Source organism: Hyaena hyaena, unplaced genomic scaffold, assembly GCF_003009895.1.
Source record: "Hyaena hyaena isolate Hyena2069 unplaced genomic scaffold, ASM300989v1 scaffold_889, whole genome shotgun sequence".
Taxonomy (NCBI): Eukaryota; Metazoa; Chordata; class Mammalia; order Carnivora; family Hyaenidae; genus Hyaena; species Hyaena hyaena.
The window spans coordinates 209,679-230,790 of NW_024081523.1; the positions used below are offsets into that span (position 1 = coordinate 209,679).

General features: G+C 37.3%; 1 protein-coding gene across 1 annotated transcript in view; it reads left to right on the forward strand.

Moving 5' to 3' along the window:
- Window positions 1–21,112, forward strand: part of CEP192 (centrosomal protein 192) — a 130,861-nt gene that overhangs the window by 92,492 nt on the left and 17,257 nt on the right. The window contains exons 30-39 of the mRNA XM_039220435.1: window positions 1,385–1,475; window positions 1,626–1,802; window positions 7,104–7,364; window positions 7,609–7,724; window positions 9,268–9,377; window positions 12,603–12,753; window positions 17,342–17,520; window positions 18,136–18,259; window positions 19,988–20,093; window positions 20,528–20,735. Of these exons, the coding sequence (XP_039076366.1) occupies window positions 1,385–1,475; window positions 1,626–1,802; window positions 7,104–7,364; window positions 7,609–7,724; window positions 9,268–9,377; window positions 12,603–12,753; window positions 17,342–17,520; window positions 18,136–18,259; window positions 19,988–20,093; window positions 20,528–20,735 (1,523 nt within the window). The remainder of the gene's footprint in view (window positions 1–1,384; window positions 1,476–1,625; window positions 1,803–7,103; window positions 7,365–7,608; window positions 7,725–9,267; window positions 9,378–12,602; window positions 12,754–17,341; window positions 17,521–18,135; window positions 18,260–19,987; window positions 20,094–20,527; window positions 20,736–21,112) is intronic.

The window sequence follows — 21,112 nt, forward strand, 5'->3', positions numbered from 1 at the left end:
TTTTGTATAGTTCCTTTTTGAAACTAGAAACTGCTCCCCTCTCCCTCCACTTGATTACTAGTTGCAAATGATAACCACATTTCTTTAAAAATAGATAAAAATAAACAATTTTAAAAGTTTTTTTTTTTTTTTTGGTCTTAGTGTTCTGTGAATGCTTTCCTCAGGCCTTAGGTTTAAATTTTTATAAGTATGTTTATTTATTTTGAGAGAGAGAGAGAATGAGCAGGGGAGAGGCAGAGAGAGAGAAAATCACAAGCAGTCTCCACACTGTCAGCACAGAGCCCCATGCGGGCCTTGAATTCATGAACCATGAGATCATGACCTGAGCTGAAAATTAAGCTCAGGATTCCAAGCTGAGTTGGATGCTTAAGTGACTGAGCCACCCAGGCACCCCTAAATTTTTTTTAATCTTTATTTATTTTGAGAGAGAGCGAGCACTCAAGCAGTGGAGGGGGCAGAGAGAAAGGGAGAGAGAGAATCCCAAGCAGGCTCTGCACTGACAGCCAGTGCGAGGCTCCATCTCCCGAATCATGAGATGATGACCTGAGCTGGAAGCAAGAGTCAGATGCTTAACTAGCTGAGCCACCCAAGCACCCCTGTAGGTCTTAGATTTTATTCTTAGGTTGAGCTCAGCAACCTTTCTCCTTCATCCCAAGGTGGACAAGACATAGAGCACAGTTTAACTAATTTAACTGCCACTCTTCAAAATTTGAGTAAAGTGGAGATTTACTCATGTATTCTCTATTCTCCAGTGAAGAGAAAATTTGAATATTTTCAAAGATTGAAGGATTTTTTTTTAACCACCAGCTAGCTAGTATTTTTAAGTCTATTCTACTTGCATATTGTAACTTTTTATTATCTTTATTTTTTTGCATATTGTAACTTTTTAAATGGTTAATTCAATATATTGTTTAAAAACTAATTGTGCAAATGAGGCTCATAGAGTGAAAAAAAAATCTAAGCAGTGTGCCTGGGATTCCTTGTTGCCATGAAAACTCAGTATTCAAGTTAAGTGTGGTATTGACTTAGCAACTTAATGAATTTGTTAATTTGGATTTTCATTGTTTTATAAGACAGGTAAGATTTATATATTTAGTATAAATAATAAAGTTATTTATTTATTATTATGGCTAGGGAGCTATAATAGGAGAGCATTTAAACCAAAAAGTTGCTGTGACAAGGTGAGTCTTTAATGGATGTTTTCAGAAATGGGGAATGTATGTTTTCAGAATTGTGGAGATACCTTTGCAGGGCTACTAGTAAAGTAGCATATGCAATCCAGTCCATCTCTAAACATGGCAGTTAGTTTTACCTGACTTTGTTTTCACAGCGGTAGCAACATCTGTGGAGGAAAACCGCATTTACAATGTGTACTTGTTTCTAGGCTTCAGAAGCTAGCTTTAAGAAATAATTGTACATCTACAACCCAGCATCTGCGACTGCTCATTAGAGGACAAGACCAGGACTGCTTTCAGGTTTGTAGTGTGCACAGTGCTATTTCATATTCTTTCAAAGCACTTACATGTGCAGACCATTATGTGTGCTTCATCTTTGAAGCTTTGGTTTGGTGGTAGCTTTATTTTGTTCCTGCTTTCTTGTATGTAGTGACTGTTTTTAAATTGTAGCTTCAGCACACTTTTGGTTCAGAAGAGCGACTGACCAGTAACTGTGAGATTAGAATGCGTCCAAAGGAAGACATTTATATCTCTGTGTTATTTGCACCTACTCGATTATCTTGTATGTTGGCTAAACTAGAAATTAAACAACTAGGAATTCGATCACAACCAGGCATTAAGTTCACGGTAAGATGATTTTAATTGCTTTTTGTCTTCCCATGGAGTTTCTGACATGTTGTAACTGTTTGTTTAATATTGTTAAATTATATATCCTCTGCTTTTTCTAAGTCAAAATAGGTGATTGCCTTGCTTTACAAACAAGTTAGGGAATAATTATGTACTTTGTACAAGTGTCATGTTATAAAAATAGCTTCCATAGTATTCTTATAAGAAACATTCTCTTCTCACACCTTTAACTTTCATTTCAGTTTGAGAATTTTGAAATGTACCCAATTTTACAGGAACACATTTTTTGGTGAATCCAGATCAGACTGTTTAAGATACTGACTTTCCAAGTAAATTGTACTCTTTCAACTCAGCAAAATACCTATTGATACCATTTACCAGATTCTGTTCCAGAACTAGGGCTACAAAGACAAGAGCTTTTATTTTATTAATTTGTTTAATTTTTAGTTAGTTAACAGTGCAATATTGGTTTCAGGAGTAGAATTCAGTGATTCATCACTTACATACAGTACCCAGTGCTCATCCCACCAAGTGCCCTCCTTAGAGCCCATCTCCCACCCACCTGCCTCCATCAATCCAGTTTATTCTCAGTCATTAAGAGACTCTTGTGTATTTCCCTGTCTTCTGACAAGAGCTTTTACAGTTTTTTTCTTCCCAGTGTAACTTTTAAAAAGGATTTCAACTCATTTCTTTAGTTATATTCAGAACAGTAAGAAATAAAGGTGGTAAATCATTGAGAAAAGGAGAGGACCAGGGTAGTCAGATGAAACTCAAGCTCCATAAAAATGCACATGTTAAATCTGCACAGTTTTTGGCTGTGGGGCTGGGGCTAAAACTTTGGTCCATTTTCTAGAGTCAAAGAGGGAATGTGATAGGTTGCAAGATTAACAATACCTAAACATTTATTTTAAAACAATAGATATTTATGGAAAATATAGCCTTTATTTTGATGCTGAAGCTTGACATATTCTCTGTGGAGCTCTTCACTTGCCCACCACAATCTTACGGTGGGCAAAATTGTTTAAACATGCAAGTGGTCAGGCACCTGGCTGGCTCAGTCAGTAGAGCATGCAACTCTTGATCTCAGGGTTGTGAGTTTTAGCCTCACATTTTCGGGGTAGATTTTACTTACTTTAAAAAAAAAAAGGTATAACTGGTCATTTTTAGAAAGAACATCTTTATATGTGAGCCCAAGAATCAATGCCAAAGTACCACATATCCTGATGATCTGGTTTCAAGTATGTATCAGGTGTTTTATGGAGAGGACTAAATAGGCTGTATCTTTTAGACTATCCTGAATCTATCTCTTTCTTTCTTTCTTTCTTTTTTTTAATTTTGAGAGAGTGTATGCATGTGCACATGAATGGGGTAGGGGCAGAATCCTAGGCAGGCTCTGCACTGCCAATGGGGCTTGAACACACAAACTGTGAGAATATGACCTGAGCCGAGATCAGGAATTGGACGCTTAACCAATGAGCTACCCAAGTGCCACCTTTTTTTTTTTTTTTTAAAAGAGTGTTTATTTTGAGGTGGGGGGGGTGGTAAGGGCAGAGAGAGAGAGAGAGAGAGAGAGAATCTAAAGCAGGTTCTGTGCTGCTAGAGCAGAACCTGATTTGGGGCTCAAACCCACAAACCCTGAAGTCCTGACCTGAGCTGAAATCAAGAGTCAGACACTTAACTGATTAAACCACCTAGGCACCCCTATCCTGAATATATTTCAGTTAGTTTCAGGTTAACTAGCCAAGATGTTAAGGTTATTCTTAAGTAAGAATTTCTGGAGAACTAATAATTCCCTAGTGGTTTAGTGCAAGACCATTTGATTTGATAGTCACCAGCAGAAGTTCAGGCTGACCTTCTTTAGACAAAGTAGGATCCTAGTGGGAGTCCTCTCTATGTAGATGCCACCTGTCCTCTCAGAGGTGGGCTGAATGGGGACCTGAAGTGCAGAGATGAATATGGCCTTTATCTCACAGGAAGACTGACTACCAGCACTGATGTACATTGTGGAGATAAGAAGCCTGGTACAGTGGTGGAAGAGCACTTAACTGTAGTGATGAGAGAGTGGGAACAGTCTTGCCACTGTTCTTCACACTCATCCTGGATCAGTCTCTACTCGCTCATGCTTCACTCGCTTGTCGTCCTGGTTTGGTTTTGAGGAAAAAGTGAAATTATGCTCTGTGTACTATAAAGCACAGTGGGACTGCAATAAAAATATATTTAATGCATGCTGAGTATATGCCAGGCATTACTCTTCTTTTTTTTAATGTTTGTTTATTTTTGAAACAGAGAGAAAGAGACATAGCACGAGCTGGGGAAGGGCAGAGAGAGAAGGAGACGCAGGATCCAAAGCAGGCTGCAGGCTCTGAGCTCTCAGCACAGAGCCCAACACAGGGCTCGAACTCATGGACTATGAGATCATGACCTGAGCTAAAGTCGGTCGCTTAACAGACTGAGCCACCCAGGCACCCCTGCCAGACACTACTCTTAATCATCACTACATGAAATATCACACTTTATCTTCAGAATAACTGTCTGAGATCATACCAGTCTTCATTCTGCACATATGGAAACAGACCTAGAGAGCTGCTTGCTTGCCATGGTCATGTTTCATGGTCATGGCAGTAAGTCATTCAGAATGAGTTCAAATTCAGACTGCTCGACTGCGAAGCTTGTTTTGTGCAGGCTCTAGGTGTTCATACTGCCTCTGTTTTCCAGTCCTATAGAGCAGTAATTCTCAACCAGAGGCTGTTTTACCTTCCAGAAGACAATTGGCAATACAAGGCACATTTTTGGTTGTGATAACTGGGGGTGGGAAAAGGGTGCTACTGGCATCTAGTGGGTAGAAGCCAGGGGTATAGCTGAACTCCCTGCAAAGCACAGGGCAGCCCCCACCACAAGGAACAATGTAGCTCAAGACATCGCAGTGCTGAGGTTAAGAAACCCTGCTCTAGAACAGTAGTTTTTCCTTTTGAATCTTTGCATCTATTAGCATTGGTCAGATATTGTTTTATTTCATCATTCTTTTTCTTAACCTTTTACTCAGCAATTCTTTGTGATTCCTTAGTCTTTGAGAATACAGGAAGAATGTTTATACTGTGTGTGTTCAAAAGCTAACTTTTTCCCTGTTTTCTAGTTTTGTACATAAAATTTACTTGCAAATTTCTGTGGGAAGAGAAATTAGAAACACTTTTGGCTTTTGAAACTATCAAAAGCTCACTCTGAGGAGGGATTTGTAGGAGCTTCAGATCTGAAGCACTTTAAAATGCTGCTAATCCAGGGATGCCTGGATGGCTTAGTTCAGTTGAGCATCCAACTTTGGCTCAAGTCATGATCTCCTCTTTCATGGGTTCAAGCTCTATGTTGGGCTCTGTGCTGACAGCTCAGAGCCTGGAGCCTGCTTTGGATTCTGTGTCTCCCCCTCTCTCTGCCCCTATCCCACTCTGTCTCTCTCAAAAATGAACATTGAAATTTTTTTTAAATTACAAAATAAAATGCTACTAATCTACTCATTTTGGCAAGCCAACACCCAATTTATGCGATTGCTAGATTTAATTTTTCAAAATGTTATTTTAAGTACATAATAAGACTCAAAATAAGCTATTGATGTTTCAAGTTTGCAAGGTATTCTTTGGAATTCTTTTTATTTTGTTTTGTTTATTTTCTTACATTGTTTGAGAAAGAAAGGGAAGGCACAAGTGAGATAAGGGCAGAGAGAGAGAGAGAAGCGAGGCTCACCTGAAGTGGAACTCAAACTCATGAATTGTAAGATCATGACCTGAGCCAAAGTCAGATGCTTAATGACTGAGCCACCCAGGTACCCTAGAACTATATTAATAATTAGGAATGATAGGTCATTTTTAAAGGAGCGCATTTTAAAGAGTATGGATAGCTTGGGGTGCCTAGGTGGCTTAGTCGGTTAAGCGTCCGACTTTCGCTTAGGTCATGATCTCGTGGTTCGTAGGTTCGGGCCCCACGTCGGGCTCTGTGCTGACTGCCAGCTCAGAGCCTGGAGCCTGTTTCAGTCTGTGACTCCCTCTCTCTCTCTGACCCTCCCCTGCTCATGCTCTCTCTCCTAGAAATAAATTTAAAAAAAAAACCTTAAAAAATAAAAAAGTATGGAAAGCTTGTTTCTGAGCAGCATACCTGTTTTTCTCCATTTTTATTTATAGACTTTATTCTGTGAATCCTTCTTTCCTGGTAGTGCTGAGCCCTGTGCAAGCAGCCTGGCTTAGAGACAGCATCCGTTGGCACCTAAAGCCTGCCTCCAGTCTGCACCCCAGCTACCCGGGGTCTATCCTCTTGAGAGTTGTTTGAATTCTTGGCTTCTGTTTGGTCCCTTTGGCACACTTCTTTCTCATTCTGGTAGACCAAAAGCTAACAGGATTATAGAACAATAGGTTTTTTTCACCAACACATTTCATTTTCAAAATTGAGAATTACTGGGAAGTTGGAAGAATTATATGGTGAACCCTCACCCTAGCACTTAGATTCCACAATTAAATGTTTTTGCTCTATTTACTTTATCACATATCTAACCATCCATCAATTCATCTTTTTGTATGCATTTCAAAGTAAATTACAAACATTATGTACCACCCTAAACACTTCCTTTTTTTTTTTCTTCATTGTTATTTTTGAGAGAGAGGGTGAGCAGGAGAGGGGCAGAGAGAGAGGGAGACACAGAATCCAAAGAAGGGTCCAGGCTGTCACCACAAAGCCTGACATGGGCCTCTAACCCATAAACTGAGATCATGACCTGAGCTAAAGTCAGATGCTTAACCAACTGAGCCACCCAGGTGCCCCCACCCTAAACACTTCTTAAGCAAGTTTATCTATACTTATCTCTTATTCCTTTATATCTAAGCTTGGCTTTTATAACAATGAAATAATTTAGCATATTGGAAGGTAAGTGATTTTGTAACTCTTCGTTTTTCTTCTAAGACCAGTTCTTTAATACAGTGCTGGGCTGGAAGTGGGGAACTACCAGCCAAAATATGCAAAGAATAATATTTTTTTAAATGTTTGTTTATTTTTGAGAGAGAGCATGGTTGGGGGAGGGACGGGGGGCGGAGAGAGAATTCTAAGCAGGTTCCACACCGTTAGCACAGAGCTCGACTCGGGTCTCGAACTCACGAATCATGAGAAATCAAGAGTCGGACACTTAACCGACTGAGCTACTCAGGGGCCCCAAGACTAATAATTTTAACTTTATTAAATCAGTATGGGTTTTTTTTTCTGGCTTTAATGTAATCTTTCTACTTACATAAAAATAATTTTGGATTATATATTTTCTGCTTTTAGATACCTCTGTCTGGATATGGAGGAACAAGTAATCTTATTTTGGAAGATGTTAAAAAGTTGTCTGACAGTTACATGGTAACAGTGAATGACTTAATACCCGGCAAAGAAAGTAGAATTGTTTTTTCTGTTCATAATACTGGCACTCGGGCAGCTTTTGTTAAAGCAGTAGGTTTTAAGGATTCTCAGAAAAAAAATTTGCTGGATCCTAACGTATTAAGGATTTTTCCAGATAAATTTGTGCTCAAGGAAAAAACACAAGAAGTAAGTATGAGTCTGTGCACTAAAACTATGAATTCATTTTTAGGTTAAATTAATTATGTATTTTATGAGTAGAAACTAATATTTGAAAATAATAAAAGAATGGAAGTACTTACCTACTCAGAAACACTGTCATATGCATCCATGTCTGTTGAATGTTTAGGTTCGTATGATAGTTAATTCAGAATGAAATGACCTAAGAAAAATATTTAATGTTCACTCCTGATTTTTTTTTTCTTGGCATCAGGATGTTACTATAATATATAATCCACCAGCGAGAGAGAGCAGTTCTACAACTGTGACAGAATTGTCAACTATTTACTTCTTTGGTGGCGATGAAATCTCGAGGCAACAGTATCGAAGGTAGGTTACTTATATTACATGTTGGGAACTATTCAGTAGAAATAATGAAATCTTAAAAATGGTTTGGACTTGAAATTTATAGAACGTGCTCAGCTATTTATTAGTGAACCAGTAGATAAAAAATCTTGGTAAAATTTCTGTGGCTGACAGTCCACCATGATGTGAGGCAAGAAATGCCTGTAGGAAACACATCTGCTATATTTGCAGTGTGCCTTCTTTTCCAGACATATGTATTGTGCCCCTTCTCCTTTATGCAAATAGGCACCTCGTCACAGGACAATCTTCCTAATGATGGTAGGTCAAGTTTAGAAAAGATTTAAGAACTACTGAAAGAATATATTGTATAAACACCTGACTTATTTGTAGTATTTCTAGGAATGTTGTGAATTATTGGCAAGGATCAAGTCATGTTTAGAAGTGTGTAGGATGTTAAAGCACATGCTGGCTTAAAGCAAGTGCTTCTAGAAAATTTGGTACCTCTAAATAGAGTTTAATATACAGAGATGTTGTCAAATTTAGACATTTAGATTTAGATGTGATTTAAACATAGGTAACATTCTTGTATGTTGAATTCAAAATTCTTGTACTATAAAATTTTGTTTCCTAGAGGACTGAATATAAAAAATAAAAGAAGCTTACAACATTTCATCTGTCAGTAGGAAATCATTAGCTCCCACTGGGGGAGGGTATATGCATATACACATATTTCCTTCTTCCAATCCTTTGTGCTCTGCTCTGCTTTATTTTGAAACATAATTTAGGAAATTGTTTTATTTTTAATCTGTTGAAGATTATTGAAATGTTTAAAAAGAGATTTGAGTGATAATTTGCTACATGATGTTAAAATAAGCCCAATAAAATAGCCCAGCTTTGAACCCGATGTTGTTTCTCAAGTAAGTATTTTAGATACAGAAACTGACATTTGGAGAAATTAGATTACTGGGTATTGGTTTTTATTTTTCCCTTTTTCTCTACTGGGATATAAAAATCAGCATACTGTTTTAGATCTCCTCTTTGCTATATATGTACAGTAATGAGATTTCTTTTGTTTGTGAACCTCTGAGTATTACAGAGAAATTTACATTTCAGTTCACTCACCTCAGAAATGCTCTAGAAGAGGCCAGGTAAATATAGTTACATGGTAATTTAAATGTCCCTTTCTCATGTACTTAAATCATGTCCTTGGTATATTATTTCGTTTTTTTTTCTGGGACAGATTTCTAACTGTGATCAAATTCTTACAAATAATGAAAATGTAAGACCTGAAAAGAATCTAATTTTACTCTTCTTTCTACTCTTATATTAGGGAGTTCTTGTTTTGATGTTAATATTTAACTGAAATTGATAACTGTACTTCCATGTATAACTTTTAAGGGAACTTCCAAAACAAATTTTTTTTTTAAAAAAATTACTTATGTTAGGATTTAAGACATGAGATCTATATACTAATGAACCATGCACGCTGTTTGTGAGATTTGCCAAATACACTAATGAAAATCAAATTTATATAAAATCATTTTTGAATAAAAAACTCTATTGGCAGAGCCCTATTGCATAAACCAGGGATTATAGAACAAATACTTCCAGAACATAGTGTGCTGAAGAACATTGATTTTGCTGAAACATTTCAGAATGAGTTACAAGTAACTGAAGGTAAGAATTTCATCATCTCTTGGTTCTACAAATGACCCAAAAGATTTATCTAGGTCCAGTGATGTGGTATAAGGAGGAAGAGTATTAGTTTAGATTGTGGAGTTAGGCTGAGTTTGAGCCACAGTTCTGCTCTATGGCTTTGGATGTCACTGAGATTCAGTTTCCTTATTTGTAAAATGAGAGAATTAATATCTGTCTTCTCATACATGCAGAATTGTTGTGAAGATAAAATGAGAGAGCTTTGCTATGTTAATGTTAGATGTTAGGAATAATCTTATGACATCTACTCTATGGGTAGGGTAGACTTGTAAACAGGAGAATGGTTATCATTAAACCCAGAGTAATTACTATTTAAGATTTAATCATTGCAAACCTGAGCTCGTTTTGAGATTTCTGTGCCAGCTATGCAATTTATGGAGGATGTGATGGTGGCAAATAAATACATAAATAAAATAAAAATAAATAAATAAATAAATCCAAAATAGACAGTGGTGGAATAACTCCAACCTAGGTATTTAGCTCTATTTGAGCTGAACCATTTAAGCATCTAATGTTGGTTATTACTTATAAAACATGTCTTGACACATACAGATTGTGTGAAAATGGACAGATTTTTACTACAGTGTTGTTTATAATAGCAAGAAGTAACCTCAAGGTCCAAGAATAGGGCATTGTTTGATTATGTAATAGAATATGTTGAAACTATTAAAATAGTGATATGATTATATATTAAAGACATGAGAAAGTCATAGTATTTTATTTTAAAATAACTATTATTTTAAAGTTGCATATTAAGGTCTCATGGTAAAAACAATTTAATGTGTCTATATACAGCTACATAGGTAAAATCGCAGGAGTATAGACACCAAATATTAATAGTGGTTATGTTCTGGTAGTAGAATTTCAGGTGGTAGTGTTTTTTTCCCTCATTTTTGTTTTCTAGGTTGTTTTTTTTTTTTTTAGGTTTATCTATTTTGAGAGGGAGAGAGAAGGTGGGGGAGGGACACAGAGAGGGAGCCCCATGTTGGGGCTCACAAACTGTGAGATCATGACCTGAGCCGAAAACAGGAGTTGGACACTTAACTGACTGAGCCAACCAGGCACTCCTATTTTCTAGTTTTTTCTAACGGTAAAGTATATATTACTTCTAAAATATGAAATGGTAAATTTTGTATTTATCATATGCCTATGTAGAGTTGATGTAGCACATTCTGATCTTTTCATTAATTAGGAGTCTAGATCATCTGCCCAAAGGGATGGTAGGGGTGGATAGTTAAAAGTAGTGAAGAGATTTGAAATGGATCTTGTCAGCAGTGTGTTAAGGGAGCTGAGTATAGAAAGAACCTTGGATTTAGAGTTGAAGCAATTCAAGACCCATCTCTGCCACTTCATCTCCTCTGATTTTACCTTACTTATCTCTTCATTGTAAGAAAGATCCCAATCAGAATTAAACTGACCTGTGCTTTGTAGATGGAAACACTTAGTAACCTACCACAAAAATCCTGAAGACTGTGATTAAAAGTAGGTAGCATGAGTTTATGGTGGTTCAGAGCTTGGCACAGTTGCATGATTTAGCAACATTTCATTTATTGATTGAATGGACATGTATTGAGAGTAGAGGTTGCCAGTCCATAAAGGTAGAAAATGCAGTCCTTGTTCTTTAGGTTTTTACAGACTAAGGGGAAGACAGGTGATTAAAGTATGGTATGAAAAGTGCCATGATGGAGCTATGTTGAGGAATCCGGAGAGCACAGAGAAAGGGTACCCCACTTAGAATGAGGTGACTCTTAAGGTATCTTGAAGAATGGGGAGGAGTTGATAAGATTCAGAAGATGGGGACCAGACTGGGGGAGGATATTCTAAGGAGAGGGTGTTGTATGTACAGAAATTCAAGAAATGTGTTAATATTAAGGGTTGTGTTGACAGATCCAACCAAGAGCCCAAGTAATCTGTAAAGACCACTCATCTAAGATGGGGTTGAGGTGAGACTTCAGGTGGGTCTTTGGAACACCAGAATACTGGGGTCCTTGAGGTGGTGTGTATATTATCCAGAGGAAGGGAGGAAACAATCTCACTTTGTTATATTATCCAGAGGAAGGGAGGAAACAATCTCACTTTGTTTTGTGTTGGTTAGTTTAGTCGATCCACCTATAGGAATTTTGAAGTTGAACTTTTTATGTGGTTATTTTGAATAACATTTGAGCATATTACTATTATGGGTATTTATAATCTTGTGTTTGCAAAATGTGTAATTTGTGGCAAATATTTTCACACTTGATTTAAACTTTTGTAGTCAGATACAAGCGTAAATTTCAATTTACACTTACTGTGTTCTTTTAAACATTTTTCATTTAAAAAGTGCCATTCTTAATGTCTAATTTAAATGTAGAATACAGGGAGACCTGGGTGGCTCAGTCAGTTCAGCATCCCACTTCGGCTCAGGTCATGATCTCATGGTTTGTTAGTTCGTGCCCTGTGTTGGGCCCTTTGCTGACAGCTCAGAGTCTAGAGCCTGCTTAGGATTCTTTGTCTCCCTCTCTCTCTGCCCCTCATCTGCTTGTGCTGTCTCTCTCTCTCAAAAATAAATTAACATTAAAAAAAATTTTAATGTAGAATACAAACATGTTCTATAAAGTTTCTTGTATGTATCAATCCAGGTGGACTAATCTAGAGATGCTCAATTTCAATATTATTAATTTGCCGTATTTAGTTATGTTATTGACTTGTTTCTAGATTTGCTAAAGTTAAATGTCTGTGAGACCACCACTTATAAATTGTGTATCCTTAACCTCTTTGTGCTTCAGATTCCTCAATCTTCAGACGAAGCAATACACAATTCCTACCTCAAAGAGTTGCTATGAAAGCTAAGTAGAATAATATGTAGGAAGGGATTAGAACAGTACCTGGCCCACAGTCAGCGTTTTGCCATATATAGCTTTAAACACATTCATATTTTAGTGCTCACAACAACCCCTGAGATGGATCATAATATTTTATATTATTCTTGAGGAGACAAAATCTTAGAGAGGTTAAGTCACCAGATCCAAGGCCAGAGCCCGAGCTTCCTATAATTTCGTACTTGTCAGTAGTTGTAAACATTGAATGTCACCTACCCCAACCTAAGAAAATAATCTTCGGTTGCTGTAAATGTATACATTTATCTGTTATTTTTGTGGTGTGATTATGTGAAGATTCATGTATTTCAACCATTATTTTCTATTTCAGTGTATGATCTTCCTCAACGGCCTAACGATATTCAGCTCTTTTATGGAAACATGTGTAAAATTATACTTTCAGTCATTGGAGAATTCAAAAATTCTGTGTCTAGCAGTGAATTCCTTCAGCCTTCTTTCAAAGCTAGCTTAGAATCTAAAAGGTAAAATAGACAAACAAAACATCTTTCACCATATTTCAAGATAATTTAATTCCTAGTAGCGCAGATCTTTTTTCTGTACTTTTTTGCCTCAAAATGTTTACTTCATCTTTATATTTTAGTTTAAGTTGAAATAATTTCAAATTTATAGAAAAGTTTAAAAATAGTACAGATGCTGTCTGCATTGAGATTCCCCGGTTGCTAACATTTTACCACATTTCCTTTATTATTGTTTATGTGTATATAACATTTTTCTGTACCTTTTAAGGGTAAATTGCAGGCATGATGACCAGTTCATCCTGTTTCCCAAAAACACAGACCGTCTCCGATATAGCTATATTAAACCCAGCCAGATTAGGACCTTAGTGTCATTACAGTACTAACATCTAATCCACGGAGTCCATGCAGATTCCCCTTAGCTAAAATGGTGTCTGCCAGGTTTCTCCATGGTAGTTAATAAATATATTAAAGAAAGATCCTTAGAGATGATGAGTTATCTTGTTCCTTACCAAACTTGTAGCACCTGGTGATGATTATTGCTCGAATTATATTAGTAATGTCTTATTTACCAAGTGGTGATTTTCTAATTCTGTCTTTTTACATTTACTATTTGTCTTTCCACTCTCTCTAGTGGAAGGAGTGGAGGAGATTTACTTCACCTTCTTTTTCGTACTTACTTATATTCAGGCGGACTGGTGGATTCAATATAAATCCTTTACTGTCCTCATTTGGTTGCTTAATCTGGCTTCTTATTCAGCGGCACGATTGTTATTCTAGGTTTGTCTTATGCATTTCCTGTCCCAGTTCCTTTTAGTAGAAAATGGTATTAAAAACTGGGATATGAGTAGTAAGTGTGCTATTGCTTTTCAGGTGTTAGTAATTCTAGGCCCCTCTCCGTGGACAGAACTAGGAAATACATGCATTTTATATAAATCCACAAGTATCCACATCTGTATATAAATATGTTGAAATCATAAGTTTACACTGGTAACTTCAGTACTGAGAATCTGCCTTCATTATCCTCAGTCTATTTGCATTTTACTCTGTCCTCCTGTTTTTAACCAGTCTCATCACGCGGGCTGTCTCCTTGGCACATTGTTGCCAACTCATACTGGCTCGAGGGTTCTCTGCAGGTCCCAGCCACCAACTGAGAGCTGACTCAAACCCACCTACCTGGCGCCTCCAGCTCATTCAAGCTTGCTCTCTTTTCCCTATACTTTAAAAAAAAATGTTTTTTAGAGTATAATTAACATATAACAATCCTATTCATTTCAGATTTACATTATAGTGATTTGAATTTTTTATACATTGTGAAATGAAATGATCCCTACAATTATAGTTATCATCTGTCACCAAACTTATTACAATATTATTGACTATATTTCCTATGCTAGCTATTCCATCCCCATAATTTTTTTATAAGTGGAAGTTTGTACCTCTTAATCTCCTTCACCTATTCCACCCACCCCTAACCCCTCTCCCTGCCTCCTGTAACCAACAGTTTGTTTCCTGTGTCTAAGAGTCTGGTTTTTTGGGCTGTTCATTCATTTTGCTTTTTAGATTCTACATATAGGTGAAATCATCTAGTATTTGTCTTTCTCTGACTTATTTCACTTAGCATAATACTCTGTAGGTTCATGTTGTCACAAATGGTTAGATTTCATTCTTTTTAATGACTGGTATTCCACTGGGTATATAAACCACATCTTCATCCATTCATTTGTCATGGACACAGGTTTGTTCTGTATCTTGGCTATTTTAATGCTGCAGTGAACACAGGAGTGCATGTATCTCTTCCAGTTGGTGTTTTCGTTTTCTTTGGATGAATACTCAGAATAGAATTGCTAGATCATATGGTAGCTTTATTTTTAATTTTTTAGGAACCTCCATACTATTTTCCATTAGGAACTGCACCAGTTTACATTCCCACCAGCAGTGCATATGAGATTCCTTTGCTCTCCGTCTTTGCCACCATTTATTTGTTGCCTTTGATAATAGTCAGTTTGACAGGTGTGAGGTGATTTCTCATTTTGGTTTTGATTTACATTTCCCTGATGATTAGTGATGTTGAGCATCTTTTCATGTGCCTGTTGGTCATCTGTATGTCTTCTTTGGGAAAATGTCTATTCAAGTCCTCTGCCCATTTTTTTGATCAGCTATTTATTTTTTAGATCCTGAGTTGTGTAAGTTCTTTATGTAATTTGGATCATTAACCTCTTATCAGTTAAATGATTTGTATGTATCCTCTCCCTTTCGGTAGGTTGCCTTTACATTTTGTTTTGATGATTTCTTTGCTATACAAAAAACTAGCATCTATCCTTCTCAAATTATTCTAGAAACGGAAGAGGAAGGAAGTCTTCTAAATTCTCTTTAGTTTAGAGAGTTTAGTCTCTAACTAGTTTAGTCTAACTAGTTTAGACTAACTAGTTTAGTCTTCTGAACTCTGATAATGAAACCAGGCAAACACACCACAGAAAAAGAAAATTATAGGTCATTATCCTTGCTGAATACAGATGTAAAAATCCTTACAAAATATTAAAAAACTCAATTCAACAATATATTAAAAGGATCCCTGTACTTTTAATGATAATTTTTTTCTGAAATATGTACTCAAATAAAGATAGCATTTACATTAAAAATTATTTTGAAATTCACCTGAATTGTGAGAAACTGGTTCTTAGGAAACTAAAAAGCTAAGGATCAGCTTTATAATTTTTTAAAAATTATTTCTGAATTTTTGGCTGGTGCCTTCATTATTTATCTGGGGCAATAGAGGTCTGATTTGAAAAGGAGTGAGTAAAGAGGTCAGTGGCTAAGAGGTGAGGAAAGGATTCCCACTATCTGCTGAGTGTCTACTTAAAGTAAAGAAGTAGCTCTGCTGTATGGTAGGAGAATTTGGGCACTACCCAGTTGAACTTCAGTTAAATCATGTGCTACTGTGATTACAAAATTTATTTGAGTTACAGTTTTTTATAATCTAAGGCTTATTAGAAAACACTTTTAACACTTAAAAAAAATCTTAAGCCTCATCAGCATTTCTTACCCCATAGTATTTTGCCCGCATTTCTTACCCCATAGTATTTTGCCCAGAATACTTTATTTGGTGTTAGCATCATGAAACCAGTTCTTGTTGTACAGTTATAGATACATTAAGAATTCTGTTGTTTTTGGGGCACCTGGATGGCTCAGTCAGTTGAGCGTCCGACTTCGGCTTGGGTCATGATCTTGCAGTTTGTGGGTTTGAGCCCCTTTCGGGCTATGTGCTGACAGCTCAGAGCCTGGAGCCTGCTTCAGATTCTGTGTCTTTCTCTCTCTGCCCCTACTCCGCTGGTGCTCTGTCTCTATCTCTCTCAAAAATAAATAAACATTTAAAAAAATATTTTTAAGGGGCGCCTGGGTGGCTTAGTCGGTTAAGCGTCCGACTTTCGCTTAGGTCATGATCTCGCGGTTCGTGGGTTCGAGCCCCGCGTCGGGCTCTGTGCTGACTGCCAGCTCAGAGCCTGGAGCCTGTTTCAGTCTGTGACTCCCTCTCTCTCTGACCCTCCCCTGCTCACGCTGTCTCTCTCTCCTAGAAATAAATAAAACATTTAAAAATAAATAAATAAATAAATAAATAAATAAATAAATAAAATTTTTAATAAAAAAATTTTGTTGTTTTTAAAAAGTCTTAGTATTGGGTAGTTTTCTGGTAAATTTTTTAGGAAACTTCAGATGGCATGCTGAAGTCAAGACAGGAAAGAAATTAAATCATTCAGTATTCTAATTAAAGATTAGCATAATAATATTAGACCTATACTGTGTTTTTTAAACATTACTTTAACAATACACAGTGAACTTTTATTCATGAAAGATACACAGTATATTATATAACGCACTTTTAGTTTTAACTAAATGTTTATTTTTATTTTTTTTTAATGTTTATTCATTTTTGAGAGACAGAGACAGAGTGCAAGCAGGAGAGGGGCAGAGGGAGGGGGAAGCTGGCTCTAGCCTCTGAACTGTCATCAGAGAGCCTGACGCAGGGCTTGAACTCACAGACCACTAGATCACAGACACTTAACTGATTGAGCCACTCAGGCACCCCTAAATATTTTTAGACTTAGGAAGAATTCATAGAAAAAGGTGACACAGTTTGGCTTTTTATCTTTTTTTTAAAAGCAGAACATTATTAGTTTCCTTTTTTTTTTTAGAACATTATTTCTTTGTTTAAAAAAATTTTTTTTAATATTTTTATTTATTTCTGAGAGAGAGAGAGTGTGTGAGCAGGGGATGGTCAGAGAGAGAGGGAGACACAGAATCTGAAACAGGCTCTAGGCTCTGAGCTAGCTGTCAGCACAGAGCCCAATGCGGGGCTCGAACCCATGAACCACGAGATCATGACCTGAGCCAAAGTCGGACACTCAACAGACTGAGACACCCAGGCACCCCCACGTTATTATATTTCAATAAAAGTAAAACATCACAGAAAAATGTTGGCAAGAAAACATGGTATTTCACTTGTAGTGCATGGCAAATGGTTAACATTCTTAGTCATAAGCTTTTTATCATTTTTAATTTCTTTCTTCTCCTCCGTTTCTGTCTCTCTCTGTAGTGAATCTGACAGTTCTGGGAAACATGGTGGCAATATTTCTTTGGATGTTTTGCCGGTTAAAGGTCCTCAAGGTTCTCCGCTTCTTTCACAAGCTGTTCGCCCACCTCAAGATAACTCATCCTTGAAGGAAATGTGGGCTGTCCAGCCTGAACACTTGATTTTGATAGCTCCTTCTCCTTGTGAGTATACCAACAACAGCAGAAGAGTGAGCTCTGGAAACCAAGGCTCTACTGACTCTGAGCCTATGGCACATCTAGTAATGTTCATGGACTGTATGCAAACATGGCCAGTGGCTTGCTCAGGTCCTTCTCCACGTAGGTCTTTGTGAGACCTGCCTCACGTTCATGCAGAGCATTGTCCAGCACAAGGCCATGGTCCTCATCCCAAGCTCCCAATTCTACATATGTCAGGGCTACTCACCCATGGGCCTTTCGTCCCACCACATCCCTTGCCCCAAAGAACTTATTTGGTACTTTGCCTATTTTACTAAGTCGTAACATTAATGTAGTTGGTTCAGAGTAGGAACAAATCTGGTACCATTGTATATGCGAAAGATAAGACCAGGTGGTAACAGTTTCCAGATGTCCTTTTTTCTCTTTGTTCAGGATGTTGTACTTTGTTCAGTATCTTTGTAGTTTCCAAGAGTAAATAAATAGGTCTTATTTTACCAGGGATTTGAAATTCCTGTAAAGCAAAATAAGGTATTTAGGATTCATTTTTTACTATTTATTAATATTTGGACTTTTTCACCAGTGCTAAATGTAAGTTATATCTTATTTATCTTATATAATTAGGTGATCTGGGAAAAACTGCATGTTTCCAGATTTTAAATAATTCCATGAGGTTACTGAAATTTGAGTTGTACTGGCCAGCACATTGCCTAACAGTAACACCACAACATGGATTTATCCCGCCAGAGTAAGTATGACTTTCCTTTCCTCCAGGTTTTATTCAGATGTCAACATGGTGACTTTTTAAGGATCAGATAATACTTCATTTTAACTTATTCATTAGAATTTTGCCATATGCTCCCTGTACTGAGCTCCATTTGGTTCCTTGGGACCACAGTGAAGTGCAGGATTCATGCTCTTCAGCAGAGCAGAGACCATGTCCACAGACAGTTATGGTGTACCCAGCCTAAAAGGGTCAAGAGAGATGAGTGAGGTGGGAAGGATTTCCTGGAGTGGAAAACATCAGGATATGTTACTCTGCCTACCAAATTACAAAACATGGGATGCAGTTGGGTGTATGATGAGGGGTGGTGGTCCCTATAGCCCAGAGGGTTCTATCTTTGGTTATCTTAGGTCTGGCTCAACTTATTCTACTGGTTTTGTCTAAAGGACGTTTTATAGACAAAGCTTCCTGACTTTTAATATGTCTGAGCCATAACCTAGCTTGCTGTTTTGTGCAAAAACTAGTCTAAGATAGAAGGAAGTCTTTGGGACCAAATGCTGATGAGCAGCTTTCCTCTGTGTATAGCTTATTTACCAATAGGAGGTAAAGCCACAGTTCTGCAGTTTCAGGGACTTTGGGTCGGCATAGAACATTCATGTCTGAAACTTGCTTCCTATTTGGGGACAGCAACTTTGCAGAAGAACAGCATGAATTTAATTTACTTTTGCAGAGTGATGGAGTATGCATTTTAGGAGAGTTTAGGGACTAGTACTGAGGTATGGTTAGGCATATTCCAGAGAAACATTCCTAGGACCAAAGCAATCGATTAAACATTTATTAATTAATGATTGGAAAGTTAGGGAAATGAATTGTTCACAAATCACTTTTTCCATCACCGCATGTATTTAGTCTTTTGGAATGGAAAATAATCTTGCTGTGCCATTTTTGATATGTATGCCAACATATCCTTTGTAACTGGTTGTTTCTTCTAAGTCACAAATCTGATTACATCGTCCTCATTTAAAAGTCTTTTTTGACATTCCATAGCTCTTGAAGAGAACAGTGAGCACAAAGTTTTAACGACTGGGTAAATAACAATATCATTGGGGCACCTGAGTGACTCGGCTGGTTAAACATTCGACTTCGGCTTAGGTCATGATCTCATGGTTCGTGGGTTCAAGCCCCACATCAGGCTCTGTGCTAACAACTCAAGAGCCTGGAGCCTGCTTCGGATTCTGTGTCTTCCTTTCTCTCTGTCCCTCCCCCGCTCATGCTCTCTCTCTCGAAAATAAATAAAACATTTTTTAAAAGCTGTTTCATTTATTTCCCATCCCCTTCTTTTTCTTCCGGTTTTCTTCCCAGCTATTCATTTCCTTTGTACTATAACTGTATCATTCTTTATTATGATAAATAGCTTTTGTATATTGGTCTTTTGCTCCAGAAGTTTTTATTTTGAATTACTTTTTAAATGTCATTTCTATGGCATGGTCTCTTTTCACATGAGTTTTCCCCTTCGGTTCATGGGTTTATGTCACTCAACTCTTTGTGAGCCACTGAGCTTGGGCTGATACAAAATCACATGTAGATGGGATATCACCTCTTCTCAGCTCCTTCTTGAGTGACCAGGAAAGAATTGGTCATTGATAGAACAGTATTTATAAGTCTTGGTAGAACAGTATTTATAAGTCTTGTGGTTATTACTATTAAAGTATAGGATATTCTTGGTTTTCATTATTAAATTCCCTTTTTTAGGAGTAAGCTACAGATTCTTGTGAGTCCTAATTCCTCCTTATCCACAAAACAGTCAATGTTCCCATGGAGTGGTTTGATCTATATACACTGTGACAATGGACAGAAGGTACTTTAAGTGTTTTTAAGCAACATTTTTCCTGTTTTGCAGCTTAAGTGCATGATCCTTATTAGCTCTAACATTTCAGAAATGAAATGAATGGGGGCCGGCTCCTTCAGTCGAACTAGACTTATTCACACAGAGCACGTAGCACATAGTTTTTCCATTAACAATCTGAACAGTTCTCCTGGGTGGGGGCAGAAATGGAGAGTGGGGCCTAGGAACCATTACTAATTTGCAAAATCTACTTTGAAAAAGAAGGTATAGTTGGGGAAGAGAGGGAGGAGTCAAAGATTACTTTGAGATCTGAATAAACTTTCTCATCCATTAGTGTTTCCATTTGTTTGGCATTACTTCTCTCCACCATGATTTAAAAATAGGAATTGTTTCTTTAAAATGATAGCTCCATTTGTGTCTTATCTCCTTTATTTGGCCCATTTCAGAAAATTGTGAAAGTTCAAATTCGAGAAGACTTGACCCAAAAAGAACTCCTCACTCATTTGGCTTCCAGCCCATTTGGAATCCTTTCCCCAGGAACTGAGCCTTCAGCTTGTCATCTGGTAAAACCAGTGACAAAACCACCTTCCACAAAAGTTGAGATAAGAAACAAAACTGTTACTTTTCCTGCAACAGAACCTAGTGAAACTTCAGGTATGATATCGCAGGTTATGTAATTCAAATGGTCACCAATCTGTTGAGTCTAACACTGCTCTTAGTGAGCCATATGATAGTGACAGGGATAAAATTGTCCTCTATTTCAGGAGAGGGGTGGTCATTGGCAGCCATTTCAGTGATGGGCAGGATTTGGGGGAGCTTAAAAATCCTAAAATGTTAAGTCTGGGTGTTTAGGAACTATTTATATTCTGGGAGTCTCAGATTCTACTTGATCAGAACCATCTCTTCCCAGTTCTCACTAGGTCTTTTACTAGAACTGCTAATTAGGTAGCAGCTGAAAAGAGAGAAAGTGGGTAAAACCTGGTTCTGCCAGTCACTAATGTGATTTTGAGGCACTACAGAGGTTAAATAGA